The sequence below is a fragment of the Crinia signifera genome, chromosome 3, assembly GCF_055691185.1.
Source record: "Crinia signifera chromosome 3, ASM5569118v1, whole genome shotgun sequence".
NCBI classification, from domain to species: domain Eukaryota; kingdom Metazoa; phylum Chordata; class Amphibia; order Anura; family Myobatrachidae; genus Crinia; species Crinia signifera.
Genome location: NC_139219.1, coordinates 212,725,324 through 212,737,405, shown reverse-complemented (window position 1 = coordinate 212,737,405; position 12,082 = coordinate 212,725,324). Strand labels below are relative to the sequence as shown.

The 12,082-nt window shown below is 43.9% G+C and overlaps 1 protein-coding gene across 1 annotated transcript in view; it reads left to right on the top strand.

Annotated features, from left to right (window-relative positions):
* Positions 1-12,082, top strand: part of MYOM2 (myomesin 2) — a 268,492-nt gene that overhangs the window by 199,316 nt on the left and 57,094 nt on the right. The window contains exons 18-19 of the mRNA XM_083177359.1: positions 4,264-4,390; positions 11,183-11,361. Coding sequence (XP_083033485.1) covers positions 4,264-4,390; positions 11,183-11,361 — 306 coding nt within the window. The remainder of the gene's footprint in view (positions 1-4,263; positions 4,391-11,182; positions 11,362-12,082) is intronic.

The window sequence follows — 12,082 nt, the reverse complement described above, 5'->3', positions numbered from 1 at the left end:
GTCAATGCTTGTTATCAGGGGCGGCGAGCAGCTGACACGTTATATAGGGTGAGCAGTAGGCATGGCGAGGGGTAGAAAAAAATGGAGCATGCACAGCGAACGAGAATGGAGAACGCTGTGCCGTGCTCGCCGGAGCATTAAATACACCCCATTGTCTCTGGTAGTCTACGGAAGTGAGAGAGAACATGGAAGATTTATTATTTTAAGTTTAAACATTCCAGTTATATAGTGTATATTATTCAGCTTTTACTATATTGTAATGGAAGATTATGGCTGTACTTTCTCCTTAAGGATACATACAGCCGTGATGAAAATCAACAGTAGTCCCTAGAATATGATGATCATTTGGCTATGGTTATTAAGACATTAAATTTACAGAAAGCATATACTTTATAGTAGTGTAATAGCACAGCCAGTAACTGTATCGGCTAAATGTTATTTGTTTATAATTACTGCAATTGTTTACTGGCTCATTATCGTATCAGTCAGAAAAATTCCACAGAAGCAGCATGTTATTATTGAATAAGCTGTATTAAATTTGCTTTTAGCATTCACTCCTTTTAAAATAGAATGATAGTTTAATGTACACGGAAATTTCGAATCGCAGTACAGTATTAGAAATGAAAAAAAAAAAAACAATAAAATTGATGACAATGCTTTTATGGAAAAAAAATTCCAGCCATATAAGACAATAGTCACGTGGTATCTTCTGTGTCACATAAATTACAGTTAAGAATCTCTTTTTGTTACTTTCATAAAGTTTACTCTATTTCTTATGTTGCTGAACCATGGGGGTGTTCCCAAACTATTGTGAATAGTTTCAGCAATTCGAGGCCCATTAGTTTATAGCAGTGGCGTAAGTCCGTCCGAGACGCCCGGAGGCAAGATGAATGTTGGTGCCCCCTAACACCTCTCACTAGCCACCTCAGTGCACTCTTTGACCCCACCCTGAAGAACTCATTCTTCTTTCACTAAAGCCACATACACACTAGGCAAGGGGCTTCTGAGAAAGTTCAAAATATTGTCTAGTGTGTACACTTAATACAATAAACGTTGTTGTTGTATAACAACCATTGATGCCTTCTTGACATCCAGGTCTATTTGGCAACAGTAAATAGCCAAATGACCTGCATGTTTAGCAGGCCCTAGCGATATCATTCCGTATGTACTCACAATGTAGGCAGCCCTCAGCAGTGGCTGATATGGTTAACTGTATCGGCCATGGCCAGTGTCAGCTAGTGAATATGGCGCTTTACTCATCCCTTACTGTCACTATCCTCTTCACTCACTCCCCCGCTCACTTAACCTCCACCCCTCCCCCCCCCAGTCCATCTCAGATAATTCTATACTCCCATATCTGTCAACAACACAGTTCTCCCCTCTCCTTTTTTTTTGTTTGCTATGTACGGCGCTGCGGACACTTTGCGGCGCCATATAAATAAACGTACTACTACTACTACTACTTTACTGTCCTTCTCATTCTCTCCAGCCCCATCAATGACCACCCCACAGCATTACCCCATCCCATTCCCCATAGCACTTCACCATCACTTTCAATCTCCATTTCACAGCACTTCCTCCCAATAACCCATATACAGTTACATTTAGAGCACTCACCTTCCAACATCAACCCTTCACTATCCCCCCACCACCTTTAATGTCCATTTTTCACTAACCCCCCTCAATCAGCACCTTCAAAGTCCACACTTAATAAACCCCCAGCACCTTAAATGCTCACCCCTTGGTAGCAAAATAACTTGTTGATTTCTTTTGTTTGGTCCTCTGCTGCTGTTCCTATGTGGCTTTACTTGAATGAGAGCAGCTTTCTCCCCTGCGGTGCAGCATGCAGCCAAACTCTCATACTGTATCTCACTGCTACAGCAGCTGGTGGTGGCTCCGATTGTAAAGTAAATAGAGAGCAGCAGCTGCTGTAACTTCTGACTGCTTCCTGCCCTCAGCTCAGCTGTAGTTCTTCCTGTCCCTGCAGAGTGCAGCCAGTCCCACTCTAGTCTCCACAGCCACACGGATCCTTCATCCCCTTAGCCAGCCACATATATAGGCAGGACCTGGCCCTGTTCCACTTAAAAGTGCAAAGGCTGCCACTGCTGCCCCTTCCCTCTCACCATGTGGGGATAGCAGGGACCTACGTGGGTGTGTTGTGCTACTGTATGTGCGCACATACACCTGCTTCTTCTGCAGGACTCGGCCTCCTCCCGATCTCTGACTTCCATGCTGCTGCATTTGGTTTGCAGGCTGACATGGCTGGAGTGAAAGCCGCGCAGGGGACCAGACTGGAGCATGCACGCAGGTGGGCTCAGCTGACAGGGAGGAGGGAACAAGAAAAAAACTAGGGGAAGAAAGGGATCCTTCCCCTCCATCACATCTGGCTTCTGTGGGGCAGGGGAGGACGCAGATATATCGAACACCCACTCCCACCACACGTGTGTGAGGTGATGCTGCTTCAGCTGACGTTAACCCCCCTCTCCTCCGCATGTAACAGGTTCTGCTGCTGTATATAACTTTAGGACAGGGAATGCCCCCCTAGCAGCCTGGAGCATTGGGACGCCGCTGTAATGTAGATGCAGCCAGACAGGAGGAGAGACGTGTGCGCAGTGCGCACTGCTGGGGGCTGCTATAAACGACGAGCCGTGTGTGTCTCCCCCTGGCTCATTTACAGCAGCAATGGGGAGTACAATGGAGTCAGCGCCCCCTTCTGGCCAGGAGCCCGGCGGCAAATGACTCCATTGCCTCCTGGAGTTCCGCCACTGGTTTATAGTATACATTAGTTGTGCTACAGTATGTATGATAAAAGGCTTAAGATAAAAACTGAGTAAGTAAAGCAAGACATTGGTTACACTGTATGTATTAAGATAAAAACTGAGACGATACACACATTGCTCGGTTTACACTATATCTAACTTTGTAAATGATGGCTTTAAAGCACATGTCCTCCATTAGTAGTATTGTCACTTACTGAATACATATATATATATATATATATATATATATATATATATATATATATACTGTATATAGTGACCAGAAGCTTCCCAGGACCAGGATCTTACTAGTTTTTGCAGCTGGACTCAGTATGTGTTACTGTTGGATGGGATGTCAGAGATCCAAAGACTGACACCGGCATACCGCTGTACAGAATCCCAACAGGGGCTCCAAGTATACTTACACGCTTACCAGACACCCCAACCCTCCTTCCATTCTCATTGTGATTAGAGCCTCAAACTTTTCTAGGCATAGTACACGAGTGCCTTACCGATACGATACTGGAGATGCTGAAATTGGTGGAGGGATGATTTTTCACTCTGGTATAGGCGACATAAATACATTCTGGTGCTAAATCTTCCTGCTTTAAATGATAAACAGCAACCAGGAGGAATGATAGCTCATAGATAACTCAGTGTAATTGTATGCCCCTTTGCTTCTACTCTATGTATAATATTTAACTACCGTTCTCCATAATTTATTCTGTTAGACATATCCCAATAATTAGCATTCCATAATCTCAGGCACTTCAAAGCAGATGCCATAACCAAAGATCTCAATAATCAGCATAATATACACAGACATTTTACATCAAATGACATGCCTGATACAGAGTGGACCGTAAAAGCTAAATCTTTCTCAAATGGCAAAACCAAGCTGCACTGCAGGTGGGGCTGATGTAACATGTGCAGAGAGAATTCTAGTTTTGTGTAAGATTTGGCCCAAGCTACAACTACTGTACTCTTCCATTTATATTTCTATGTATTCACTTTCTTGATCTATTGTACTAGTGGTATACAGTACATATCTAGTGCTCACCAACTGAACTCTGTAGAGTACTGATGGTGTAATGGTTAGCATTACTGCCTCACAGCACTGAGGTCATGGGTTCAATACCCAACATGGCCCTAACTGTGCGGAGTTTGTATATTCTTACCCCGTACTTGCGTGGGTTTCCTCCAGGTACTCCGGTTTCCTCCCACAATCCAAACATATACTGGTAGATTAACCCTAGAATGTCTGTGTGTGCGTGTACGTGTGGTAGGGAATATAGATTGTGAGCTCCACTGGGGCAGGGACTGATGTGAATGGTCAAAATATTCTCTGTAAAGCGCTGCGGAATCTGTGTGCGCTACAGTATATAAGAAACTGCTAATAAATAAATAATAATATTTTGATGTACTGTATTTCAATACCTTCTGTCCTCAAAATGTTATCACTGACAATATTTTGTTCAAATGTCTAATGAATTATTTCTGACAGGTTGAGGACCTGAATGAAGGTGCTTTCTATGAATTTAAAGTGACTGCATCTAACCTGGCTGGTCTCGGCCTTCCCTCTGATCCAAGTGAACACTTTAAGTGTGAGGCATGGACGTCTCCTGAGCCAGGTAAGAAATGCATAATATGTTATTTACTATAATGTTAATGCTGAGAGCCTGACATACTGTAGAATTGGGTGTTAGTTGACCAAAAGATTTATTCTATATTAGGCAGTTTGTGTTGGAGCCAGTCGCACAGGATTTGTATCTTAAAGATCTGTAATATGGATATTTGACCCCATGTTTACTATAGTTTTCAGGATAATGATCTGTAATATACTGTATTTAGGATTGTGCTACCACTAACTAATAGTTATGTTCATACAGTAGGGAGGATAGACAAGACTATGTATAGATGTGGTACACCAGGAGAGAAAAAAAAAACTTTTTTTACATAATAAAAAATAACTTTGATTAGATTTTATTTAAAAAGCAGCAAAATCTTAAAAGAAAGACACAAATAAGTTAAGAAAGGTGAATAATTGCAACAATTGTATCTTATGTTGCAAGTTTATGAGTAGCAATTTTATTTATATACGTTTTCTCATTTGTGCACGAGTATTGCTATTCATAAGTGATATTTGTTACACTCTAGGTTTTCCTGTAGAGTTACCAGTGCCTCATGTGTAGGATCGCTGAGTTAACCCTTCATGTGCACTCCCTGTCATAGGGGTTTTCTTGCACACCGCCCCTAATGATATATAAATTAACATTTCAGAAATGATTAGGGCTGCAGAGTTGGTTACCCTGTTATGATGGGCTGCTGCATGGGTGGACACAAGTTTTTTTCTCTCCTGGTGCACCACATCTATACATATTCTTGTCTATCCTCCCTACTGTATTCTATATTACACTGCACATACTGTATACATGAACACAAAGCAGAATTTAGCTTTAGGCTGGCACCTAATGTTTGGAATTTGGACTGGAGAGATGGATCAGAGCTTGGAAATGCGAGCTATGTTCATAATAGTGAAGCATGCTCCCTGAAGATGCAGCCCATTCAGAGCAGATACACCTCTTTCACATACAGTTATCTAATTGCTGGTTGCTAATTAATACAAATGTTAATTTGTTCCAGTTCTAACCCTTGGTGGTCAAGCTTGAGCTTTACTATGACTTGGAATAAGTATCTTTGATCTTCAAAAACTACACACAACTTTAATAGTGAAACCTAACGAGCAACTATCAGGGTCAAGCCATGTGTGGTATGCTATGTCAGCAATCATAACCTTGACATTCATCATGGCCATAATTCTCATAATGTTGAAGATGACTATATTAACATGTAGACAGTTATGAAATGTCCACATGTTATAATGCCAACATATCGTCCCTTGTTGTCCAGTGTTTATTTATCTGCTCTTGATAGCTTTAGTGGCCCAGTGGTGTTTACTGGAGGTCCTGTGCTGTACAGGTCTGACATCCAATCCTGCGGTGTTCCAGTAAGTATGTCTCCCCTGTCCCTAATCCAGTGGAGTATGTGGGTTTACACAAACAGACATCCCAGAAGCTGCACTGCTATCCGGGCTCTCTCTGTACCCTGAGTGGCCCACCAGGCCATAGGCCTCTCTGGAATTTACCAGAGATTCCACATGTCCAGTCTAGCACTGTCACTTGTGTAGTGTCCTTTCACAGCACAAATCTCCAACCCTAAATTACTCTCCATAGTGTTCTAAGCCTTATACTCTGTGCTGGGGCCTACTTCAGACTCAATCACATACTTCCAATGGGTACTAGTGTGGAAGTATTTCATATGTCACATTTTTTAAAATGTAAATTGAATATAACCACTAACTTCTTAGTATTAGGTAAAGTGTATGAAGTAGATTCATGATACATTACACTTGAAAGTGTTGTGTGCAATGTCGGACTGGGGCACGACGACCCCCCAGTGGGATGCACCGGTAGTGGCTAGTGATGGCTGCAGCCCCTGGGCAGCAGCACTGACCATGTAGTGGAGGGGGTATCACTAGACACATAAATACATACATGTTATCATATGTGCTGGATATGTGCGGAACGATCCGTGGGGATCTCAACGATGACAGCGTTGGGCGTCACCTGGGAATCAGCATAAACTATTGCACACTGACTGTAACATTTACCCCAAGACTCTGATTGGCTAGTTTCAAAGGAGTCTGGGGGGTTGACTTAACAGTGTGCAATAATATAACATATAACATGATAACATGTATGTAAGTATGTAAGTGCCTAGCGATCCACCCCTCCCTTAAGGCCAGAAAATTCACAAAAAACAACGCACACAATCGGCACCAGGGCCCTCCAGGGATGTTTTCTCTCCCCTGCCTACACACAGGAAGTGGACCAGATGACAGTTTAGTGCACCAGAAACAACCTCATCCTGAATTTCACCGCTCGAGATCTCTGGCAGTGTGGTTCGGTCGGCAGACTCTTTCAAGTTCCTGGGATCTAAAATCTCCTGGGATTTAAAATGGGGGTCCAACAACGATATGATCATCACAAAGTCGCATCAGAGGCTTTTCTTCTTGAGGCAACTCAAGAAATTCAACATCCCAGAAAATCTGATGCTCCTCTTCTACTCTGTGATAGCCAAGTCCATATTCAGCTCCTCTATCTTAGGATGGTACAGGTCCACCAGCAAAAAAAGACAGAAAAAGGCTACAAAGGGTGGTGATGATGGTGGGGGAAAAAAATCAGCGGTACTGACCTCCCTTCTGTTCAGGAACTGTACCTGTCCAGGCTCAAGAAGTGTGCGGAGAAAATTGCAGATGACCAGATGCATCCTGAACACAATCTGGTTAAAATTCTACCATCTGGCAAGCGCTACAGGGTTGTCCTCGCTAAAACAACTAGGAACTCAAAAAGCTTCTTCCCCCAAGCAGTGCACCAGTTGAACAAAGACTAGCATGCCCGATCGGACTGACTTTAAATAATAACAATACATATGTTATGTGTTACACAATTATATGGTTTTCTATTTGATTCTGTGATATGTTATATGTCTCCCCCCTTCCATATTGTCACCTGGCTGATGACAATGTAAATGGAAAAAAATCCTAGAATGCCTATACGCAAATATACCTGGCCAATAAAGCTGATTCTGATTCTGATTCTGACTGTACTTTTCTAAAGAGTCAGTCTATTTTCTAAATGTAGCTTGGGCCAGATTAGCCATAAGAATCACAAGCAAAAGGGCTACACATTCTTATTTTACTAAATAAATCTGTGTTTTTTATGTATTTTCAATGTAGATTAACTTCCCTTATTTTCTATGTCTCCTGACTCTGAAAGCACTGCTAGCACATGCATATTTTATGCATCAGGAGAAGCATCAGACATGGCAATATGTAGGAGATTAAATAACTGCTGATGTATTGAATAGAGAATAGAGCAAATGAATTCACTCACCGCTGCATTTATCTTACTTGGAAATCTGTGATATGATTCATATGACTGTAAAATAGTTAAACTATGTTCATTCAATCTTTCCATCTACAAATAACGTATACTTGGATTATTCAATGCAGGTACATTTTTTATTGCATAATGCGCATAACGTTTTGCACTTATCTAAATATAAGGCTGTACTATGTTCTATGATTTATTGCCACTCAGAGGAAGACTATTTAGAGTAATGACATGGTAACACTGAAATGGATAGCTCCGAGTTATTATTAGTCAGAGCCAGACACAATTGAGAACATTTAAAATGCATGAAGACAAGTAACATGTAACATATGGGACCCCAGTCGAAGAAAGTAACATTTAAAACACTCACACCAGCTATTTCCAGAGACAGATTTACACACAAAGGCCCTTATTCAGATCTGATCGCAGTACAAATTTGTTCTCAAAATGGGCAAAACCTTGTGTACTGCAGGTGGGGCAGATGCAACATGTGCAGAGAGAGTTAAATTTGGGTGGGGTGTGTTGAAACAGAAATCTAAAATCTAGTGTAAAAATAATGCAGCCAGTATTTACCCTGCACAGAAACAAAATAGCTCAAACAAATCTAACTCTCTCTATACATGTTACATCTGCCCCACCTGCAGTGCACATGGTTTTGCCCAGGGCCGTTTCAAGACAATTTAGCTCCTAGGGCGAAGAAAAAGAAATGCGCCCCCCCCCCCCCATACATAACATGGGATAATAGAAATTGCGCGCGCCGTAGGCGCGCGCCGAAATAGGGGGTGTGGCTTAATTTTAAAAGGGGTGTGGCTTAATGTGAGGCGTGGTCTAGCAGGAAAACAATTACCTTATATCACACTTTTGCAACCTGCATGACCAGACATTGGTTGCTGCAGGAATTGTTATTGTCCTCCCGCACTTAGGTTGGCCGGCTGAAGGCCACACACAGTGACCTAGTACGCCTCACAGATCAAGGCCAAACAACGACAGGCTACTCAAATCATTATACACTATTTATCCGTGATGCCAATTACACATTACGCCGTACACTGCGATGACGATTACATATTACGCCGCACACCAAGATGCCCATTAGACCCCACACTGTGATGGCAATTACACAATACTCCACACATCGTAATGCCCATTACACATTATGCCCCATGTGCCGCTGCCGCACAACTGATGCCGTTTACTAATATGCCCCCACAGTGCCAGACATGCCCCCACAGCGCCATACATATGCCCCCACAGTGCTACACATATGCCCCCACAGTGACACAAATATATGCCCCCACAGTGCTACACATATGCCCCCACAGTGACACAAATATATGCCCCCTCAGTGCCACAAATATATGCCCCCAGTGACAGAAATATATGCCCCCACAGTGCCACACATATGCCCCGTGACAGAAATATATGCCCCCACAGTGCCACACATATGCCCCCAGTGACAGAAATATATGCCCCCACAGACAGTGCCACAAATATATGCCCCCACAGTGCCACAAATATATGCCCCCACAGTGCCACACATATGCCCCCAGTGACAGAAATATATGCCCCCACAGACAGTGCCACAAATATATGCCCCCACAGTGCCACAAATATATGCCCCCACAGTGCTACACATATGCCCCCACAGTGCCAAACTCACTTTTGTAATGCTGCTTCCGAGGGGAGGGGAGCGCATCCTGCCTCTCTCCTTCCCCTTCAGTGTGTGTACCTGAGCTGAGCCGTCAGCCATTCATATCTCGCGCCCGAGATCTGATTGGCTGACAGCGGCAGCCCAGTGACTTGAGCGAGGGGACGGAGAGACGCACGATGCGTTCCCCTCCCCTCTCCAGCGTAGTCGGGCCGGCCGGGGAGACAGCGGCGGCGGCGGCTATGGCAGGCTCAGCTACAGGGTTTGGGGGGGGGGGAGACTGCCGGGCGCCCTGGCTGTTTCAGAGGCGGACAAGCCGTGCGGCGCCCCGGGCTGCTGCACGGCTTGTCCGCCTCTAGAAACGGCCCTGGTTTTGCCCATTTGAGAACAAATTTGTACTGTGATCAGATCTGAATAAGGGCCAATATGCTGTATGAGCCCAAGCATTTGTGTGGGCATTATACAGAGGTGTAGCAGTATATGCTGCTGAAAATTGAAGATGTGTGGACAAGGTAGGCTGGGGAGACAATGACTCACCTGTCATAGACTTTTTACTCCAAAGTTTTGACAATAAAAATATATTCAATTTGATCTGTACAGATGGAGCGGGCATCACCCTTGGCCGGCGCTTGCCAGATCCCTTGCACTGGCGAGCGCCGGCGATAGAGACTGGGACGCGTCTCACACGCAAGTGCGTCCCAGTATCACGGCGGCTGGGCAGCGTCTTCCTGCCCGTCTCCGCTTCAGTGAGACGCTGCCCAGTTCGGGGGGGGGGGGGGTCGGTGAAGCGAGGAGGACCAGCAGGGGAAGCGGCAGGGACCGGCAGCAGGCTCCGTTTGCAAATTGGCGCACGAGCGTCTTGTGCACGCGTGCCCCTGGCGGAAGCCAGCCACTGGCGGGGCTGGCAAATCTATTGCCAGCCCCTGCAGAGATGGAGCTCGCTCCATCTGTATGTTGTTCTAATAGTACCTGGTCACACCTGCCATGGGGCCAACAATCTGAGGAAGCCGCTGAGCAGCAATTAGGCGGAGAAATGCGTAACTGAGCCCTATACTGCCCGGTGACCACTGGTAACTAGCGTTAAGATCATTCACTGTTCTGCCACACCTATGCCCATTGCCTGCAGATTGTTGGCACCACGCTGTTTAGAACCTAACCCCGAAAGGGGAGAGACTTGTCATCCTAAACAGGAATTATAATTGGGTCCAAGCAAGGACTTATTGCAATTGCTATGTGGTCAGTGGAGCGATTTATACCTAGAAATGGGACTGGTAATTATTCAGTGATTTCTGCACATTACAGCCTCAGTCCTGTGGTTCATTTGAACCTTTGTAATATGCTCCACATGCATAATAGTTTTATAAATAGATAACAATATAATGTGACTGTTTTTTGTCATATGTGAATTGGTTTTGTCTTATATCAGATTATATGAGATTGGAGTGCACTCCTTGAAATATTTTATGAGAAATTATATATTGTGAATTGTTGTCTTTTCAACCCAACACATACTGCTGTGTGCTGGGCTGCAGTGTGGCCAGGGAGGTGGTGAAAGTACTATTCGTTTCTGTATTTATTCTATATAGCTACACCTCTCATCATTAGGCCATGCCCACTGAAAAGTACCTGGGCCCGGCCAGACTCTCTACTGCCCTGACTGATATACTTATGGCTGTTTCAGTTAATAACTTATACCTAACTTTTTTTTTTGTAACAGTAAGAAAGTAAGTTTCATTTATATAGCACACTTTCTCCAACAGGACTCAAGGCACTTTGGTGAAAGTATGCACTGACCGTTTGTTTTGTAATTTATAATTTAGGACCAGCATATGACATGACCTTCTGTGAGGTCAGGAATACTTCTCTAGTGATACTATGGAAGGAACCTATTTATTCGGGAAACAGCCCTGTTGTGGGTTATTTTGTGGAATACAGAGATGTGGATGGAGAACAGTGGACAAGAGTGAACCAGACAGCAACAGCAAACCGCTATCTAAAGGTACATATATATTATATATATATATATCTATATATATATAGATATATATATATATATATATAAAGCAGGGGGATCCATACTCCCAATGAGGACAGTAATCAACAGTGGGGTGCTCCACTTAGGGTACCACGTATGTACCATATATAGATCCGGGGCCCTTGTATTTTTATAACCAGCATAGCGCACCAACAGCCATTAGGGTAATGCCACAGCCAGGGGACACTTTTTATACAAGGTCCCCCCAGCCAAAGCATTAACTTGTGGCTGTTAGCCTTGGCCGGGTACCTGGGAAAGTGCAGACCCCCAATAAAGGGTCAAGGGACTATCCCCGACACCCCTGGGCAGTGTGTGCCGATTTGATAGCAGTGAATGTTAAAAGGTAAAAATAGAGTTAAAAATAAAGTATTTGGTTCTCCTGTGGAACATCAAGTCCCCCCATGCAAAGACTTGGAGAACCACAAGTCCCTGTATGCAGGGCTTTAAAGGGCCCACTGGGACTTGTATTTCTACAGCAGAACCAATACTCAAATAAATACACATACACCATATTTAAGTTTGGTCCTCTTATCCAGTAGAACCAGTAGAATCACAGTAGGGCCTGTGAAAAAAATTATACATACCACCTCCAGTGTAGATGGTATCCTCTTCGTTCCAAGTAGCCATCCCAGGGGTTAAAATTAGTTCAGAGTTCTGATTAGCCGCATGTTACATGCGGCTCCTC